This window comes from Megascapheus bottae, chromosome 3, assembly GCF_031878675.1.
Source record: "Megascapheus bottae isolate mThoBot1 chromosome 3, mThoBot2.hap1, whole genome shotgun sequence".
NCBI lineage: Eukaryota > Metazoa > Chordata > Mammalia > Rodentia > Geomyidae > Megascapheus > Megascapheus bottae.
The window spans coordinates 90,940,004-90,961,547 of record NC_143511.1 but is presented as its reverse complement, the minus strand read 5'-3'; the positions used below and the strand labels follow the sequence as shown (position 1 = coordinate 90,961,547).

At 56.4% G+C, this 21,544-nt stretch overlaps 1 protein-coding gene across 4 annotated transcripts in view; it reads right to left on the bottom strand.

Moving 5' to 3' along the window:
• Cacna1b (calcium voltage-gated channel subunit alpha1 B) overlaps window positions 1-21,544 on the bottom strand; it is a 180,228-nt gene that overhangs the window by 153,987 nt on the left and 4,697 nt on the right. For all 4 annotated transcript variants that reach the window (XM_090331041.1, XM_090331038.1, XM_090331039.1 and 1 more), the window contains one exon: window positions 11,406-11,545. In XM_090331041.1, coding sequence (XP_090187167.1) covers window positions 11,406-11,545 — 140 coding nt within the window. The remainder of the gene's footprint in view (window positions 1-11,405; window positions 11,546-21,544) is intronic.

Sequence of the window (21,544 nt, the reverse complement as noted above, 5' to 3'; positions counted from 1 at the left end):
GCAGGTCAGAAACAGTCTGTGATGGAGAGGCAGGGACCACACACACACACCTTTGAGTCAGTCCCTGTCACTGTCCTTGGAACGGGGTCCTCTAAGTACAGACACAATGTCTTGAGTCACCCACAGGGAAGTCCTATGCTCCTGGGAACACTGTGGCGGCATCTATGACACTTTGTGGGTCGACTCCCTGCCTCCTTGTGCCTTCTCTCACCTTTCCCCAGCACCCACGGAAGGACCTGCAGCTCCAAAATGGGACTTGCACCCCAAGTCCCAAAGAAGAGGGAGCTGCAGCCGCTACTGGTAGCCAAGGGCCAGGGCCAGACATGGGTCTGGGTGACCATGAAGCAGAGCCTGACTCTGAGCTTTCATCTTGTACAGCAGCCACATAGCCTCTCCTCATCGCACAGGAGCCAAGTCTAGAGGGAGGAGCTGAGCTCTAATTACATGTCCTGGAAAGAAAGCTCAGTCTAATTTGGAGTAAAGTGAGTAGCTGTGGTTGAAAATGTCCCCTAGAGAGCCACCTGCCTGAGTCAAGACAGTCTCTGCTGTCCCCAAGACCATGAAGAAAACCAACGCAGTGGGGTTGTGGACACCTGGGCTGTTGGGTCCTGGGGCCCAGACCTAACAACTGGGAACACAACCCCTCCAAGGCCAAAGGGTAGAACAAGGCTTCCTGGGAGTTCATGAGGACAGGGGCAGTGATGGGGGGGACAAGGATAGCTGAAGGTTACCCATGGAGGAGGGCCAGGAGCCTGGTTGTGGCTCAGGCTGGGAGAGGCAGCCCAGGGTGTGAGGGCTGGATTAAGGAGGCACCGGGGTCTGCCTTCTCCAAGTAGGCATCTTGAACATATCCAAACCACCTCCTTTCTGCTGCTCCCACTGCCTGGCTGGGCTGGAGCCGCCTCAGGCTTCCACCCTCACCCACAACACTTTGCTCTCCATCCTCTGCCCATTAGGGTGCCCTACACCCAGAGGCACTGACCAGGGCCCTTCCTGAATCCTCCCCAGCTCAGCATGGCTAACTATAGGGACGTCTATGACCCCAATGGAAGGACACAACACCAGAACCACCCTGCATCTCCACTGGCCAACAAGGGTGCTTGGGCTGCTCACAGTCCCTGAAGGGTACAGCCTTTACAACGGCAGGAGTTTAGACAGGGTAGAAGAGACAGGTACCCCAGGAAACTTCCTCCAGGTGACAGAGCAAAGTGATGACCACACTATAAGGGACAGCAAGAAGTGACGTAGGGAGAGTAGGGCAGGGATTTCCCAGTTCATCCATTCACTCATTCGCTCTCCCTCTCTCCCTGTGTGTGCTCTGCTCTACTTTCTATCTCCTCCATTCCATTTCTGTCTCTCGTCTCCTACGTCTTCTCATCCCTAACTCCTGAATCTCCTAGCTCATCTCTGTCACATACTGCACCTTCTCTGCCGTCAGAGGAGATATGATGGAGACGTTCTACGCCCCGCCTCCCTGGCTTTGCGCCTGGCTTCCCCTAGGTGCCCTCTAGGCAGCTGCTGCAGATATCTAGCTCTGTACTTCCTAGGGCTGTGGACATGCCCTCCTTCAGAGCACCGTGCTGCTCCCTGGGTCCGCTTCTCTGGGACATTCCCATCCCCGCCTAAGCAGGCTGCAACCCCCACACCTAATGAACCCCGTGAGCCTCAATTTCCCCTCCAACACTGCCTATTCTTCTCCCACTTGACTGCAGCTCCTTCACAGACACTGTGGTAAGCCTGCCGGTCCCCAGGGTCCCCTCTCCCACACCCACCCAGCCCAGGCCACATCAGCTTTCCCTTCATGCTGGCCTTGGCTCTGTGCGACAGAACATGGTCTTCCTTTGCCAGCATGTTATCCACAGTCTTTCCCAGGGAGCAGGGTGGCCCAAACCCCCAAGCCTGCAGGCCCCTGATCCAGACCCCTACACCGAGGCCTTCCCAGGCTACTTATATAAAAACTTATTCTCACCACAGGCAATTCATTCACTCTTTCATAGGCTGCATGGTTTTACTATGTGCCTACCAAGACACAACAAAATACAGCTGTGAGGGCCACCTTCCCTTGCTTCACATTCCGACAGGGGTGGGGGATGGGGTGGACATCAGCATCATGCCTGTCAAGGTATCAGAGGGTGACTGCACCAAGAAAACTCAGGCTCCCCCTGAGAACAGCACACAGGCAGTGTCTGGGCATGGAGTACATGAGTTGTTTAACTGAATGATGGAGTGAACAGCAGCAGTGCAGCAACTCAGGGAGGCGACAGAGAAGTGAGCAAGGGAGCAAACAGACAGGAAGTGGACAGGGCATCCAGGTTGGCTACTCAGGAGGCTGAGATCTGAAGACTACAATTCAAAACCTGGGAGACTCTAATCTCCAATTAACCACCAAAAAACTGAAAGCAGGGCTGTGGCTTAAAATGGTAGAAGAGCTAGCCTGCAGCAGAAAAGCTCAGGGATGGTATCCAGGCCCTGAGTTCAAGTCCTATGATTGGCAAAAATAAAAATAGAAAAGGAAAAACAGAAAAATGGGCAGGGCAGAGAAGCATAGGAAGTGGACAGGGCAGAGAGTTCATGGACAGAAGGATAAACAAGAAGACTTCCGATGACTATCTAAACCAGGACGGCAGCTCTCTTCCTACTTCTTCCACATCAGACTCAACTAAACTTCTAGATCTCAGTTTATCCCACCTCCACCCTCCACTCCCCCCACAGCACAGAGCTTTCCTAAGACAAGGAAGAGTGGGACCTTGCCACCGGCCAGACTCTCCTTTGAACTGCTGCCCATCCCAGCCAGCCAGCCACCGCAGGAGTAGACTGGACAGCAAAGTGGCACCCCATCAGTGACTGAGACCTTGGTCCCTACTCTACCCAAGGGACACAAGTCTGCTGTGTCACCCACCTGCTGGTTCAACAGACAACAGGGATTACAACCGAGAGGCCTGGCTCCCTGACACCTGCAGTGGGGCCCCAGACCCACATCCCTGCACCCATCTACCAATGCCAGAGGCCCAGGCCCACGCCCCTCTTGGGATCCAGACTCACCCCCTCTCTACCACATTGCTCCTGTTTTGAGAAACTGCCAACACAGGTCCTGGTTCCAATAGAAGTTCCCCAGTACCCTGTGTCAGGCTGGACTGGGGCTCTGACACCTTACCCAGATCCCACCCATATCCTCAGAGAACAGGTGGTCAGCACAAACAAAGCCAAGAGTAGTAGCTTTTGTATCCACCCATCAGTGGAACAGGTGACATGACAAAGTCCTGAGAAAAAAGTAAGAGGGACAACGATGGGTGCTGAGCCTTGGCTTGCCTGAGGGAGGACTGGGGATAAACCCCCTGGCATCTCCTGCACCTGCAAACCAGCCTCAGGCAGAGAGATCCCCGCCAGCCACTGTAAACACACAAGGGTAAACCAAGCAACAGGTTGTGGTGCTTTCTGCCTCCACCCACTGGGTGCCTCCCCTGGGAGAACCAAGTAAATTAAAAACAAAGTAACAACAAGGCTTCTTCTCCCATCCCAGACATATCAAAGCCCATGGGGAGCCCAGCTCAGAAGGCTGAGGGCTCTTCCCTGAGCCTCCCCACATGCAAGCCCACATGCACTGCACATGGGTGTGGGAGCACCTGAGGAACTCCCCATGTGACTGTGGACACACAGATGGACACACATACACACACACACACACACACACACACACACACACACCTGAGGAACTCCCCATGTGACTGTGGACACACAGATGGACACACATACACACACACACACACACACACACACACCTGAGGAACTCCCCATGTGACTGTGGACACACAGATGGACACACATACACACACACACACACACACACACACACACCTGAGGAACTCCCCATGTGACTGTGGACACAGATGGACACACACAGACACATACACACACACCTGAGGAACTCCCCATGTGACTGTGGACACATAGATGGACACACATACACACACACACACACACACACACACACACACACACACACCTGAGGAACTCCCCATGTGACTGTGGACACACAGATTGACACACATACACACACACACACACACACACACACCTGAGGAACTCCCCATGTGACTATGGACACACGGACACACATACACACACACACACACACACATAAGGAACTCCCCATGTGACTGTGGACACAGATGGACACACACACACACACACACACACACACGTGAGGAACTCCCCATGTGGCTGGACACAGATGGACAAGCATACACACACACACACACACACACAGACACACACAAGGAACTCCCCATGTGACTGTGGACACAGATGGACATGCGTACACACACACACACACACACACATGTGAGGAACTCCCCATGTGACTGGACACAGAAGGACACACACACCCCACGCCCTTCTTCCATTACCACATACACACATCTAAGGGTTCCTTCAAAACCAGCACACGTCAAGGAATACAGTAGAGAGAGAGGCCTGAAACCATGACACCTACAGCAGACCTCCTGCAAATACAGCAGAGGCTAGGAAAACAGACATGGTTCAGGAGGCTGAGTGAGAAAAGGGATGGGGGAAGGAGGAGGAGAGGGAGAGAAGCATGACGGGGAGAGGGAGAGACAGATGCAGAAAGAAGGTGGCAGGGACATGTGGAGAAGCAGAAAAAAGACACTGTGGTGCTTCCTATAGGGCCTGTGAATCCCTTACTGGAGCTCCCTGGGTCTTCTCCACCTGAGGACCTCATTCAGCCAGACCTGAATCCATGTGTCCTGGAAGATACACTTCCCTGCCTCGGGCAACTAGGCCAGCTCTTTTGGCAGCAGACCCCACAGATACCCCCTTAAGATTCAACTGTCAGCAGTCAGCACTCCCCAAGAGCCAACCTCAAGCTGGGCTTCAGGGGATACCCTGAAAAATGAAGACGCTGTTCTTGTCTCCAAGGAAGGAAGGCTGTAAACAGCTGCAGCGACTGCCCCATGGACTGGCCCTGAACTGGGGGCGTGCTGGGTCTCCATGGTCCACCAGTCCCCTTCCAGACCTCCCCAGAAACAGAGGGCTTTCCATACACTCCTGAAATACCACCATCTCAGGGTGACGAGCAACTCACAAAGGTGAACCTATCACTCACCACACCACAAGAGGCCTTGAGGCCACTCGGCACCGACACCCTGGGTGCCCCAGACTGTCCTGGAGGGTCTCCATTCTGGGGACCCTCCTTCTGCAGCAGTCTAAGCTTGCAAAGGTAGTCCTCACAGTCAGACTGCCCACAGACTGCTGAAAGCAGCAGGGCACAGGACAGGGCCTCTCAAGGGCCTCACTCAGGAGCCTGGAAACCATTATCAGACTGTTAGGTCTTCCTGGGAGAAAGGATTCCTTCCCTTGGCGTTCTCCTGTGCACCCTGGAAATCCCCACCCAGGCAACTGGCATGTCTGGAGGCAGTGGGAGGTCCTCCAGTCTGAAATAATTCTTCATCCTCTGAGGTCACATCCGCTTCCGCTGTGGCCACCTCCCCCCCTATATAATGTCTCACTTTCGGCCATAAGGCCTTTTTCTTCCGCCTGTCTCCATCTTGTGCAGCTGGAGGTCTGTTTTCTCTCTCTCTCAATAAACCTTTGCCTCTTAAACTGTGTGGAGTTTCCTTTCAGCAAACCTTACATTTGGTGCCGAAGCCCGGCTGGAGAGAGGGTCAGGAGTGACTGGAGCCCCTCCGTGTCCCAGAGGGTCAATCTGCCTTCTGCTCCCCCACCTCTGCCTTTCCTATCGCTGGCCGCACATTCCGCTACACTGTCTGCTGTCTACACTTGGTGAGTAATTCCTGTCTACGAGCTCTCTCCTGTCTAGTTTACCCCACTTTTCCTCCACCCTTGACTTTCCCGCTCAACTTAAGTTCCTGCTCGACCTCCTCACTAACCCCGCCTCTGACACCCTTGTGGACTCCTCCCCCTGTACTGCCATCCGACCACTCCCCCGCCGGTCTTCCTCCTTAGGGACCCCTGCCGACCGCTCCTGCACCCGTTTTCGTCCTCAGGGACCCCAGCCAACCACTCCCCCCCCCCACCATTCTACGTTCTTAGGGACCCCCGCCTACCACTCCCTCCACTGTTCTTCATCCTCAGGGACCCTTCCCCCACCCCCACACACACTACTCCCCCAGGTCCACACTAGACTTACTCATCTCTTCTGGTTTCCTACAGTAATGGGGTCTTAGTCTCGCCCAAGCCAGGACACCCCCTTGGGATGCCTCTTATAATCTCTAGATGTTCTATTACTCAGGGGCTCCATAAAGCCCAAACGGCTCATCTTTTATTACAATTGAGTCTGGCCAAAGTATAGGCTAGACAATGGGTCTCAATGGGGCCAAAAATGGGACTTTTGATTATATTACTCTCAGGAGCTTAGACAGCTTCTGTCGACATAATGGCAAATGGGTAGAAGTTCTGTATGTTCAGGACTTCTTTGCTCTTCGTGCTTGCCCTTCTCTCTGCCAGTCCTGCCCAACTTTCCCTATCCTCTTGGCACGGGGGCAACCTGTCCCTGCCAACTCGCCTAAGAGCCTGGAGCCTCTTTCCGAATTTGAAGTGTTCAATCCCTCGTTTGACATTGAGGACTCTGCTCCTCCTCCTTGAGTTAAACCTTCTGCACCTTCTCCTCCTTTGTCTCCTTTTGACTCACCTCCTGCTATTCATACTTGATCTTGTACTGGTAGCTCACAGCCTCCACCAGCCTCCTTATATCCTCTGCGGGAGGTGGCAGGGGCAGAAGGGGTCCTTCGTGTGCATGCCACCTTTTCAATGACAGATCTTTCCCAGATTGAGAAGCAACTAGGATCATACTCCCAAGATCCCAATAATTATACCAAAGAGTTTAAATACCTTGTTCAGACTTCTGACCTCACCTGGCATGATCTATATGCAATCCTGTCCTCCACCCTTACCTCTGAAGAAAAAGAAAGGGTTTGGGCTGCAGCCCAGGCTGATGAAACCCACCGCCTAGACAATACTTTCCCAGTAGGGGCAACGGCTGTGCCCAGGGAAGAGCCCAAATGGGATTATGAAAATAATGCGCCTGGAAGGGTTAGCAGAAATAGGATGGCAACCTGCCTGGTAGCTGGCTTCCAGAAGGCAGCCCTCCATGCAGTCAACTATGATAAACTAAAGGAGATCACCCAGAGACTCACTGAAAACCCAGCTGAATTTCTTGATCACCTCACAGTGGCACTCCAGCGTTATACAAAGCTGGACCCAGAGTCAAGGGAAAGCAAAGTGGTCCTTAACACGTATTTTATCTCCCAGTCACCTCCTGATATTAAAAGAAAGTTAAAAATGCTGAGGATGGCCCTCAAACCTCACAACGAGATCTGGTGAGCATGGTCTTTAAGGTTTTCAATAACCGGGAGGATCAAGAAAAAGCTGATAAGGCTGTCCGTAATAGAGAAAATTACCAGCTCCTGGCGGCTGCCCTCCAGGCTCCTCAAAGAAGAAGCGCCCAACGTACACCACCTGGACTATGCTTTAAGTGCAGCAAGGAAGGCCACTGGGCAAGAGCCTGCCCTACTCCACGACACCATCTGGACCCTGCCCAAGGTGTGGACAAGGTGTGGACAGCTGGGACACTGGGGAGTTGATTGTCCCTCCCTGTCTCTCCGGGGGGGGGCACCTCTCCCAAGTCCCATCCATAGGGAGGAGCCCAAGTCATCCAAGGTACTTGGCTTGGTGGAAGACTGACGGTGCCCAGGGCCGCTGGCTCCCACAAACATCACAATGGAGTAGTCCAAGGCATCTCTTCAGGTTGCAGGTAAATTTGTATCCTTTCTTTTGGATATGGGAACCAGTTATTCGGTGTTGCCTGAATATTCTGGCCCGTCTTTTCCCTCCCGGATATCAGTGGTAGGTGTAGATGGCCTCCCTACTTGCCCTTCAACTACTGGACCAGTCCCCTGTAGAAGAGTTGATTTTCCATTTTCACATTCCTTTCTAATCTTACCCCATTGTCAACACCCCTTCTGAGGAGGGACTTACTCTCTAAATTCCAGGTCCACTCTCATTCCATATTCCAAGACAGCCAACAACCCTTCTACTTTTGTCCTTGAATGAATCACCACTCATGGCCTTCCAACAGGACTCTTTTCCTCTCCCTCCTGATCTTGTCAATCCTCTTATCTGGATACTTCTACACCCGTCCTGAAGGATCCTACTCATTTCCCCAACACACCCCAACACCCCATTTCCCTTCGACACAGGCGAGGTTTAAAACCCATCATCCTTCGTCTTCTTAAACAAGGACTTCTCAGACCTGCTAACCCCCCCTTCAATACTCTTATCTTACCAGTGATTAAGCCCAATGGAACCTATCAGCTGGTACAGGATCTGCGCATTATCAACACTGCAGTCCTTCCTATCCATCCGGTAGTGCCTAGCCCATGTACTCTCCTTTCACAAATACCCACTCTCAGTACTGGATTTGAGAGATGCCTTCTTTACAATCCCCCTACAGCCTGACTGCCAGGACCGCTTTGCTTTTACCTGGGTGGATCTGGGCACCGCTCAGGCACGGCAGCTGACCTGGACAGTCCTCCCCCAGGGCTTTCGGGACAGCCCCCACTTTTTTGGACAAGCATTAGCAAGGGATCTCCTTTCTCTTCAAGTGTCTCCTAGTGTCATCCTTCTGTGGATGACCTCTTGCTCTGCAGCCCCTCCCTTGAGCTGGCTCATCAACACACAGCTGACCTCCTTAACTTTCTACTGTCCAAAGGATACAGAGTCTCCTCTTCCAAGGCCCAGATAACAAAGCCAGAGGTACCATATCTGGGTCTGTCCATAACTCCCACCCAGAGAAGAATTACTCTTGACAGAAAAGCCTACGTTGAGTCTCTCTCTGTCCCTCAAAGCAAGGAGGACATTCTTTCCTTCCTGGGACTGGCAGGCTTTCTTCTTATTTGGATACCTGGCTTTGCTACCTTGGCCAGACTGCTTTATGAGGCAGCCAAGGGCTCCCGACAAGAGCCACTGGACCACACAAATCCCATTGATACCCCATTGAAAGCACTGAAGCAGGCACTTCTTCAGGCTGCAGCGTTGGCTCTACCCAACCTTAAAAAACCCTTTATTTATACTCTATGTCACTGACAGACAGGGAATTGTCCTTGGGGCTCTTGGACAAATGTTGGGCGGATCTTTCAAACCTGTGGTCTACCTCTCAAAACAGCTGGACCCCCCGGTAAAAGGCTGGCCAGCATGCCTTCGAGCTCTGGCAGCAGCAGCTACTCTGGCTCAGGAGAGCACAAAGCTCACGTTCGGCCAGCCCACCACCACATGTTCTCCCCACAGACCAAACGACCTTTTATCTCATAAAGCTCTGTCCTCCCTTTCCCCTTCCTGCTTACAGTTGTTTCATGCCAACTTCTCACTGGAAAGTTGCCCTCCTCTTAATCCAGCCACTTTACTTCCATCCAACTCTAACTCTCTTTTTCATTCATGTACAGAGACCTTGGCAGAACTCACACCCCATTTTACAGGTATCTCGGACACCCTCTCTCTAACCCAGAAGACATTGATGGCAGTTCCACATCTACCTCCCTGGGCAGTCGGGTTGTGGGCTATGCTATTGTTAACAATCATGCCATTATTGAAAGCAGCCCTCTTCCCCCTGGCACCACCTCACAAAAGGCAGAACTTATAGCCTTCCTTAACTAGGGCCTTAACCCTAGCTAGGGGTTGGAGGATTAACATCTATACAGATTCAAAATATGCCTATCATATCTCCATTCCCATGCAGCCATCTGGAAGGAGCGAGGCTTCCTGTCCACAAAAGGCACCCCTGTTACTACTGCTCCACTTATTTTGAAGCTCCTGGAAGCGGCTTCCCTTCCCCAACAGGTAACTATCGTTCACTGCCGGGGTCATGGGACAGGACCGGATGTCATCAGGGTAGGTAATTCAAACGCAGACCAGGAGGCACAGCTAGCAGCCCAGAGGAACTTCCAGCTCCCTTACTCCTGGTACGGCCTCCGCTCCAACCCTCTTATACCCCACAGGAACTTACTCAACAGGGAGCCTCCCAGGAAGTGCAGAGATGGAGGACCCTGGAAGGATGACTAGCTCATCCGCAGAGAGCCACAGGGGCTAGTGGCCCAGGTCCAAGACTCCCAGAGTCCCTTCTCTCCTCCCTTTTCACACCCTTCCATACGCACAAGGCCACATGGGGCAGTCAGTGGGCAAGAGACTTGAATTCTGCCACAACACTACCCCCAAAAGGGCCATTCTCACCTACAGTGGGCTGCTTCCTGCTTACCAGGCTGGGCTCTGATGCTCCAGGGACTATAAGGCCCCAGCGGAGGCAAAACTGCCGTCCCTAGCCCAGGAGGAGAACTGGGACCCGAGCCAAGCAAGCAGGCTCTGTAGGAGAAGCCAGGGCACCATGGCTCCACTTTCACCTTACAGCCAGAGACACTACAGGGACCTACAGTGTCCCTCAGGCCATATGCAATCAAAGCTTAGAAGGTCTTGGGACTGAGGCAAGCTGGCTTCCCGGATCTCCTGCACTGCCAGGGAGGGGCATGCTGGTCAGGAGGGGGAGGCATTTGCGGGAAGTAATGGATGGACGTGCTGACTGAACAATTCCCAGGACAAAGATACAGAACACATGGCAGGGGCTGGGAGCGTGGCCTAGTGGTAGAGGGCTTGCCCAGCATACACAAAGACCTGGGTTTGATTCCTCAGTATCACATACATAGAAAAAAAAAAAACAGAAGTGGTTGTGTGACTCAAGTTCTAACCTTGAGAAAGCCCAAGGGCAGTGCTCATGCCCTAAGTTCAAGCCCCAGAACTAGCAAAAAAACAAAAACAAAACATGGCATACGGGGCCGGGAGTTTAGCCTAGTGGTTAAAGTGCTTGCCTAGCATTCATGAAGACCCGGGTTCAATTCCTCGGAACCACATACATAGAAAAAAGCCAGAAGTGGTGCTGAGGCTCAAGTGGCAGAGCTCTAGCCTTGAGAAAGTCCAAGGACAGTGCTCAGGCCCTGAGCTCAAGCCCAGGACTGGCAAAAAAAAAAAAAAAAAAAAAAAACATGGCATACTCAAGCTCTCAGGAAGACATCCCAGGTAGCACCCCAAAATGCAAAGTATTGCCTCCCCAAGATCACAGCCAGGTGAAAGCCTCCTCCCTAATGACCTGTCTACACAAATTTATAGCACTGTCTAGGCTAGCCTGCAGGCAGGCTCCTCCTGAGGACACAGGATAGGAAAACAGGACTTCCAGCAAAACACACAGTACAGACACCCCTAGGGAAGAAGAAACCTCCATCCCACCAGGGCCACCCCCATTACATCTGCCTCCTGAGCACTGCTGCCTCCCCCAGCCCTGCAGTATGAACACACACACTGCTCGGTGCACTGCCGCAGCCACCTACCCAGTGAGGACGACCACGAAGTCCATGACATTCCAGCCATTCCGCAGGTAGGAGCCCTTGTGGAAGACGAAGCCCAGGGCTATGATCTTGATGCCCGCCTCAAAGCAAAAGATCCCGATAAAATAGGGTTCTGTATCATCCTGGGGAGAAGCAGAGACAGAGGTTACCTCTGTCCCAGTGCAGTGGCCAGGCAGAGGCCTTGTCTGCTGTCCACACCCACTGCCCCAAGGCAGAGCCCTGACCATCCCTATACCATGGAGGCCCCACCACTCAGGATTGCCTGCCCGTGCTCATCGGTACAGGTTCCTACTGAGACACGTCGTGGCTCATGCACCTGCATCTCGGTCAAGCCCCAACCCCAACATCTCAGCCTCTGCTCTGCTCACAGAGGACTGTACCTGCGTCCTTTGCTGTTAAGAGTCTGCTAGTGAACCCAGGGGAAATAATAAAGACAGTGACAATACTCTTGAAGATCTGTGTGAGCCCTTGTTTTCACTGGGAAAACCCTTTCAATGCCCTCTGTGATCTTCCTCATTCTAAAGATTGCCAAGTGCTAGTTTTCCAAGTCTTGTTTTTTCAAAACGAAAAGCTAACACAGTTGAGTGTACAGAAGAGCAGTAAGTTTCCTTGTTATATGGAGATTGAAGAACTGGACTGAACCCATCAACCACGTAGGCCTGACCCTGAGCTTTGCCCCCTGTGTCAACCTCCAAGATCTGTCCAGGACCCATTTATGGATCCAAGGCAACCCAGATTGATAGAACAAATTCTAGTAGGAAAAGAAAAACAGCTGGGCAGTGGCTCACACGTGTAATCCTACCTGCTGAGGACTGAGAACTGTAGTTCAAAGCCAGTCAGGTTAAGAAAGTTTGCATGATTTTTATATCCAATTAACCAAGAGAAACTAGAAGTGGGCATGGTGGCTCACACCAGTAATCCTAGCCACTCAGGAGGCTGAGATCTGAGGATCAAGGTTCAGAGCCAGCCAGGGCACAAAAGGACCTGAGGCTCTTATCTCCAATTAACCTCTAGAAAATGGGAAGTAGGGGTAGGGCAGTAGACTTGAGCTGAAGAGCTCAGGAACAAGGCCCAGGCTGAGTTCAAGCCCCATGACTCTCACACACTCGGAAGGAAGGAAGGAAGGAAGGAAGGAAGGAAGGAAGGAAGGAAGGAAAGAAGAAGTGAAGTTGTAGCTCAAAGTGGTATAGCATTCCTTCAACAAAAATGCTCAGAGACAATGCCAAAGCTTTGAGTTCAAGCCCCAGGACTGACAAAAAGAGGAAGGAAGGAGGGAGGGGAGCAGGGGAAGATGGGGAAGCAAAAGCTGTATCCCTGGGGGTACAGGAATGACAGTGAGTGTGGAGCTAGAGAGCAGTGCCGCCTTACACTCAGAACCAAGCCCAAGGCCCAGCAGGATGGACATGAGACTGAGCAGTGATGGCAAGACCAGGTGTGAACCAGTGGGGACTCAGGGACCCTCAAAGGGCATGGCCACAAGGTGGCAAAGACACAGGTAGATTTGAGAAAAGGAACTTCAGCTGGAAGAGACAGTATGGCCAAGGAAACAAAAATAGGGACCCTGTTAAGACAGGTTTTTCCCTCCATCCCAGGCTCCATCTCAGCCGAGCACTGGGCAAGGCCCTGGCCAGGCCCTCTGGTGCTGGCAGTGTGGAACTTTGTAGAAAGGGGCCACAGGAGAACAGGGTATGGCAAGTGTTGGGAGAGCCATGAATGAGGGAAGGGAGCACAGAGAGCCCAGGGGAGCAGGACCACATCAACCAGAGGTGGAGGACAGGTCTAACACAGAGACTGCTCCTCTGGAGCTGCGGCTGTAGATCCAACTGTGTGGGGCTACAGGGGAAGTGCCAGTTTCAAGAGCCACCACCGCAAGTTGGCCCTCAAGCCTGGGGAAGCTCAGGAGGAACTGCCCTTTAGAAAGCTGCTCTGCCACTGGGCACGGTGGCTCACGCCTGTCATCCTAGCCACTCAGGAGGCTGAGATCTGAGGATCAAGGTTCAAAGCCAGCCAGGGCACAAAAGGACCTGAGACTCTTATCTCCAATTAACCTCTAGAAAATAGAGGGCTTGGCTCAAGGGTAGGGTGGTAGCCTTGAGCTGAAGAGCTCAGGGCCAGGGCCCAGACCCAGGCGTAGGATGGGAGCCTAGAGCTGCAGAGGTCAGGGGCAGCGCCCAGGCTGAGTTCAAGCCCCATGACCCCCACAAAAAATTTAAAAAGAAAGCTGCAGTGCTCAGGAGCCCACAATGGTAGGGTGAAGGTCAGCAAACAGCTCCTCAGACCTCCAGACTGAACCGGGTCAAGCACATTCTACTTGTCTCCACAACAGTGTCAACTCTGGGCCTGGAAGTCCCCTTCTACCTCCACCACAGAGCAAAGCTGCCACCCCTGGGAGTCAGAGCTCACATGACCGGACCTCACCCTGACCCACGCGAGAACACGGGAACACCACCTCACACTGGAACCCCTGCGCTGACCTGGGTCCCTCTGGCTCTACCTGCCAGGCTCCCTGTTATATGGTATCGCAAGGTTCCTAGTGGAAACACTTGATTCCAAAACCTGTCAAGTAAGGCAGGGCCACGAGCTTCCCCAGCCATGCCTTCCTCCTGGAAGCCTGCTCCCCCTACTACCTGGCCACCACTCTCTGCTAAGACCTCATTCTTTCGCCCAGAAGGGAAGTCAGCCCACAGACTTGCTAGCAGCAGCAAACAGTGGAGCTGCCACAACCTAAGAGGTTGGACAGCACAGCGTCCATGACATGCCAATGCTCTTCTCTCTCTCTCTGATGCTGACTCACGACCAGGAGGAGGTCATCTCTGCAGGGACACACGGGGAGGGGGTCATCTCTGCAGGGACACACGGGGAGGGGGTCATCTCTGCAGGGACACACGGGGAAGGGCCATCTCTGCAGGGACAGACGGGGAGGGGGCCATCTCTGCAGGGACAGACGGGGAGGGGGCCATCTCTGCAGGGACAGACGGGGAGGGGGCCATCTCTGCAGGGACACACGGGGAGGGGGCCATCTCTGCAGGGACACACGGGGAGGGGGTCATCTCTGCAGGGACACACGGGGAGGCGTTCATCTCTGCAGGGACACACGGGGAGGGGGTCATCTCTGCAGGGACACACGGGGAGGGGGTCATCTCTGCAGGGACACCGGGGAGGGGGTCATCTCTGCAGGGACACACGGGGAGGTGGTCATCTCTGCAGGGACACACGGGGAGGGGGTCATCTCTGCAGGGACACACGGGGAGGGGGTCATCTCTGCAGGGACACCGGGGAGGGGGTCATCTCTGCAGGGACACACGGGGAGGGGGTCATCTCTGCAGGGACACACGGGGAGGGGGTCATCTCTGCAGGGACACATGGGGAGGGGGTCATCTCTGCAGGGACACAAGGGGAGGGGGTCATCTCTGCAGGGACACACGGGGAGGGTGTCATCTCTGCAGGGACACACGGGGAGGGTGTCATCTCTGCACGGACACACGGGGAGGGGGTCATCTCTGCAGGGACACGGGAAGGCGGTCATCTCTGCAGGGACACACGGGGAGGGGGTCATCTCTGCAGGGATACACGGGGAGGCGGTCATCTCTGCAGGGACACACGGGGAGGGGGTCATCTCTGCAGGGACACACGGGGAGGGGGTCATCTCTGCAGGGACACACGGGGAGGGGGTCATCTCTGCAGGGACACACGGGGAGGGGGCCATCTCTGCAGGGACAGACGGGGAGGGGGCCATCTCTGCAGGGACACACGGGGAGGGGGCCATCTCTGCAGGGACACACGGGGAGGGGGTCATCTCTGCAGGGACACACGGGGAGGCGTTCATCTCTGCAGGGACACACGGGGAGGGGGTCATCTCTGCAGGGACACACGGGGAGGGGGTCATCTCTGCAGGGACACCGGGGAGGGGGTCATCTCTGCAGGGACACACGGGGAGGGTGTCATCTCTGCACGGACACACGGGGAGGGGGTCATCTCTGCAGGGACACGGGGAGGCGGTCATCTCTGCAGGGACACACGGGGAGGGGGTCATCTCTGCAGGGATACACGGGGAGGCGGTCATCTCTGCAGGGACACACGGGGAGGGGGTCATCTCTGCAGGGACACACGGGGAGGGGGTCATCTCTGCAGGGACACACGGGGAGGGGGTCATCTCTGCAGGGACACACGGGGAGGGGGCCATCTCTGCAGGGACAGACGGGGAGGGGGCCATCTCTGCAGGGACACACGGGGAGGGGGCCATCTCTGCAGGGACACACGGGGAGGGGGTCATCTCTGCAGGGACACACGGGGAGGCGTTCATCTCTGCAGGGACACACGGGGAGGGGGTCATCTCTGCAGGGACACACGGGGAGGGGGTCATCTCTGCAGGGACACCGGGGAGGGGGTCATCTCTGCAGGGACACACGGGGAGGTGGTCATCTCTGCAGGGACACACGGGGAGGGGGTCATCTCTGCAGGGACACACGGGGAGGGGGTCATCTCTGCAGGGACACCGGGGAGGGGGTCATCTCTGCAGGGACACACGGGGAGGGGGTCATCTCTGCAGGGACACACGGGGAGGGGGTCATCTCTGCAGGGACACACGGGGAAGGGGTCATCTCTGCAGGGACACAAGGGGAGGGGGTCATCTCTGCAGGGACACACGGGGAGGGTGTCATCTCTGCAGGGACACACGGGGAGGGTGTCATCTCTGCAGGGACACACGGGGAGGGTGTCATCTCTGCACGGACACACGGGGAGGGGGTCATCTCTGCAGGGACACGGGGAGGCGGTCATCTCTGCAGGGACACACGGGGAGGGGGTCATCTCTGCAGGGATACACGGGGAGGCGGTCATCTCTGCAGGGACACACGGGGAGGGGGTCATCTCTGCAGGGACACACGGGGAGGGGGTCATCTCTGCAGGGACACACGGGGAGGGGGTCATCTCTGCAGGGACACACGGGGAGGGGGTCATCTCTGCAGGGACACACGGGGAGGGGGTCATCTCTGCAGGGACACACGGGGAGGGGGTCATCTCTGCAGGGACACACGGGGAGGGGGTCATCTCTGCAGGGACACACGGGGAGGGGGTCATCTCTGCAGGGACACAAGGGGAGGGGGTCATCTCTGCAGGGACACACGGGGAGGGGGTCATCTCTGCAGGGACACACGGGGAGGGGGTCATCTCTGCAGGGACACACGGGGAGGGGGTCATCTCTGCAGGGACACACGGGGAGGGGGTCATCTCTGCAGGGACACCGGGGAGGGGGTCATCTCTGCAGGGACACACGGGGAGGTGGTCATCTCTGCAGGGACACACGGGGAGGGGGTCATCTCTGCAGGGACACACGGGGAGGGGGTCATCTCTGCAGGGACACACGGGGAGGGGGTCATCTCTGCAGGGACACACGGGGAGGGGGTCATCTCTGCAGGGACACATGGGGAGGGGGTCATCTCCGCAGGGACACCGGGGAGGGGGTCATCTCCGCAGGGACACACGGGGAGGTGGTCATCTCCGCAGGGACACACGGGGAGGGGGTCATCTCCGCAGGGACACACGGGGAGGGGGTCATCTCCGCAGGGACACACGGGGAGGGGGTCATCTCCGCAGGGACACACGGGGAGGGGGTCATCTCTGCAGGGACACACGGGGAGGGGGTCATCTCTGCAGGGACACACGGGGAGGGGGTCATCTCTGCAGGACACCGGGGAGGGGGTCATCTCTGCAGGGACACACGGGGAGGTGGTCATCTCTGCAGGGACACACGGGGAGGGGGTCATCTCTGCAGGGACACACGGGGAGGGGGTCATCTCTGCAGGGACACACGGGGAGGGGGTCATCTCTGCAGGGACACACGGGGAGGGGGTCATCTCTGCAGGGACACACGGGGAGGGGGTCATCTCTGCAGGGACACACGGGGAGGGGGTCATCTCTGCAGGGACACACGGGGAGGCGGTCATCTCTGCAGGGACACACGGGGAGGGGGTCATCTCTGCAGGGACACACGGGGAGGGGGTCATCTCTGCAGGGACACACGGGGAGGGGGTCATCTCTGCAGGGACACACGGGGAGGGGGTCATCTCTGCAGGGACACACGGGGAGGGGGTCATCTCTGCAGGGACACCGGGGAGGGGGTCATCTCTGCAGGGACACACGGGGAGGTGGTCATCTCTGCAGGGACACACGGGGAGGGGGTCATCTCTGCAGGGACACACGGGGAGGGGGTCATCTCTGCAGGGACACTGGGGAGGGGGTCATCTCTGCAGGGACACACGGGGAGGGTGTCATCTCTGCAGGGACACACGGGGAGGGGGTCATCTCTGCAGGGACACACGGGGAGGGGGTCATCTCTGCAGGGACACACGGGGAGGGGGTCATCTCTGCAGGGACACACGGGGAGGGGGTCATCTCTGCAGGGACACACGGGGAGGGGGTCATCTCTGCAGGGACACACGGGGAGGCCGTCATCTCTGCAGGGACACACGGGGAGGGGGTCATCTCTGCAGGGACACTGGGGAGGGGGTCATCTCTGCAGGGACACGGGAGGCGGTCATCTCTGCAGGGACACACGGGGAGGGGGTCATCTCTGCAGGGATACACGGGGAGGCGGTCATCTCTGCAGGGACACACGGGGAGGGGGTCATCTCTGCAGGGACACCGGGGAGGGGGTCATCTCTGCAGGGACACACGGGGAGGGGGTCATCTCTGCAGGGACACACGGGGAGGGGGTCATCTCTGCAGGGACACACGGGGAGGGGGTCATCTCTGCAGGGACACACGGGGAGGGGGTCATCTCTGCAGGGACACACGGGGAGGGGGTCATCTCTGCAGGGACACACGGGGAGGGGGTCATCTCTGCAGGGACACAAGGGGAGGGGGTCATCTCTGCAGGGACACACGGGGAGGGGGTCATCTCTGCAGGGACACACGGGGAGGGGGTCATCTCTGCAGGGACACACGGGGAGGGCGTCATCTCTGCAGGGACACACGGGGAGGGGGTCATCTCTGCAGGGACACACGGGGAGGGGGTCATCTCTGCAGGGACACACGGGGAGGGGGTCATCTCTGCAGGGACACACAGGGAGGGGGTCATCTCTGCAGGGACACACAGGGAGAGGGATTCTGGGGGGACACGAGCTCTTCTCTCGGCCTCAAGCTGCACTCTTGGTATAGTATACCTGGAACAGTCACTTCTTCTCAAGGGTAAGACTGCTAATGATCTTCCCTGGGATCTTCACAGAACACTTACAGACAGACAGAAAAGAGAAGTTCAGGACAGAGTCCAGAGTTCCTGGAAACTAATTAGTCCCTGAACTAATATGTGACTGAGTGCTGGTAGAGATGGCTTGGGTGGCATTGGGCTTTAGCTAAGTGCAGATATGAAAGATGCAGGGGAAGCAGAGCCCCTAAGAGACAGAGAGCCAAGAAGGCCTTACCAAAGCTTGGATGGCAAACACTGAAAGCCACTCACACCAAGCCCTACTTGGTGCTGGCAGCCGCCAGTCCCATCTCTCAAGTTCCAGCTCTTGTCCAGCCTAGGAGCCCACAATGGTAGGATGAAGGTCAGCAAACAGCTCCTCAGACCTCCAGACTGAACCGGGTCAAGCACATTCTACTTGTCTCCACAACAGTGTCAACTCTGGGCCTGGAAGTCCCCTTCTACCTCCACCACAGAGCAAAGCTGCCACCCTGGGAGTCAGAGCTCACATGACCAAACCTCACCCTGACCCAGGCGAGAACACGGGAACACCACCTCACACTGGAACCCCTGCGCTGACCTGGGTCCCTCTGGCTCTACCTGCCAGGCTCCCTGTTATATGGTATCGCAAGGTTCCTAGTGGAAGGTTCACCTGGTCTCTGGAATGAATGCTCGCCCCACAGAGCAGCCAGAAGTTTGAGGTCAGAGGGGGGAGGGACCTGTCCCGCCTGACCCACAGTCTTATCGCACACCCCCACCTGGGACAGCCAAGCCTCACCGTCCAGGCTCCTCTGGAAGCCCATCACCATGGATGTCCTCTCAGTTGCCTTTCGGTGCTCCTGCCCCAATCAAAGCCTCCAGTGCAGCATGCCATCTCCCCTGCCCTGTCCCCTGCGGACAGCTGGGCGGGAAAAAAGGCCAATCCACAAACTTAACAGGGCACTGGCACCCAAGCTAAGCAATACACAGACCCATCTAACGCATGTCTCTCTGACGTCTGGGAAGCTCTTAGCAGGAGGCTGGAAGTAGTCCTGACTCAGAATGTGTAGGAAGGGATGCCTCAAGGAGGAGGGCCCCATGGGGAACGAGGTCTAAGCAGGTCCTAGAAGACAACCCTGAAGTAAAAGGCATAGTCCCAGGACTCCAGGCTGTCGAACCTGCAGGCAAGGGTGGCAGCTGGCCCACCCCTCACGGACAGCCAGAAACCCTGACCCCACTGTCTTCCTTGTTAGGTGTTTTTCTTTCGTGCCTGGGTTTTGAATTTAAGATTACTGGGACAGGTACCAGTGGCTCACACGTATAAACCTACTCAGGAGGCTAGGTCTGCAGATTACGGTTCGAAGCCAGCCAGGAAAGGAAAGTCCTATGAGATTCTTATCTCCAGTGAATCACTCAAACGCGGGAAGGGTGCTTGTGGCTCAAGTGATAGAGCACTAGCCTTGACACAAAGAAGTGCAAAGACAGTGCCCAGGTCCAACAACCAACAAAAGGGAAAATGAAGAAGAAGAACAAGGAGGAGGAGAAGGAGAAGGAGGGGGAAGGGGAGAAGAACGGGGGGGGGGGAGGAGGAGAGGGAGAGGAGGAAGAAAAATTAAGACTCTTGCGCTGATACCCAGTGTGGCACATCTCAAGTGAACAAGGGGGTAAGGCCTAGGACAGACCAGGCCCTTGAGGGAGGACCCCTGTCTCTCACATAGAGTGTCAACTTACTTAGACATAGTTCCCAGAGGAGACAGGCTCCCCCCACTTCATCCCCGGGCCCAGTAAGACCAGCTACCCTCCCAGACACTCAGATCCGGAGCAACCACCAGCCTCCCAGACACTCAGACCCGGAGCACCCACCAGCCTCCCAGGCACTCAGACCCATGGCACCCACCAACCTGTCAGACACTCAGACCCGGAGCACCCACCAGCCTCCCAGGCACTCAGACCCGGAGCACCCACCAGCCTCCCAGGCACTCAGACCCGGAGCACCCACCAGCCTCCCAGGCACTCAGACCCGGAGCACCCACCAGCCTCCCAGACACTCAGACCCGGAGCACCCACCAGCCTCCCAGGCACTCAGACCCATGGCACCCACCAACCTGTCAGACACTCAGACCCGGAGCACCCACCAGCCTCCCAGGCACTCAGATCCGGAGCACCCACCAGCCTCCCAGGCACTCAGACCCGGAGCACCCACCAGCCTCCCAGGCACTCAGACCCGGAGCACCCACCAGCCTCCCAGGCACTCAGACCCGGAGCACCCACCAGCCTCCCAGACACTCAGACCCGGAGCACCCACCAGCCTGTCAGACACTCAGACCCGGAGCACCCACCAGCCTGTCAGACACTCAGACCCGGAGCACCCACCAGCCTCCCAGGCACTCAGACCCGGAGCACCCACCAGCCTCCCAGGCACTCAGACCCGGAGCACCCACCAGCCTCCCAGGCACTCAGACCCGGAGCACCCACCAGCCTCTCAGACACTCAGAGCCGGAGCACTCACCAGCCTCTCAGACTCGGAGCACCCACCAGCCTCCCAGACACTCAGACCCGGAGCACCCACCAGCCTGTCAGACACTCAGACCAGGAGCACCCACCAGCCTCCCAGGCACTCAGACCCGGAGCACCCACCAGCCTCCCAGGCACTCAGACCCGGAGCACCCACCAGCCTCCCAGGCACTCAGACCCGGAGCACCCACCAGCCTCCCAGGCACTCAGACCCGGAGCACCCACCAGTCTCCCAGGCACTCAGACCCGGAGCACCCACCAGCCTCTCAGACACTCAGACCCGGAGCACCCACCAGCCTCCCAGACATTCAGACCCGGAGCACCCACCAGCCTCCCAGACACTCAGACCTGGAGCACTTACCAGTCTGTCAGACAGTCAGACCCAGAGCACCCACCAACCTCCCAGGCACTCACACCCGGAGCACCCACCAGCCTCCCAGACACT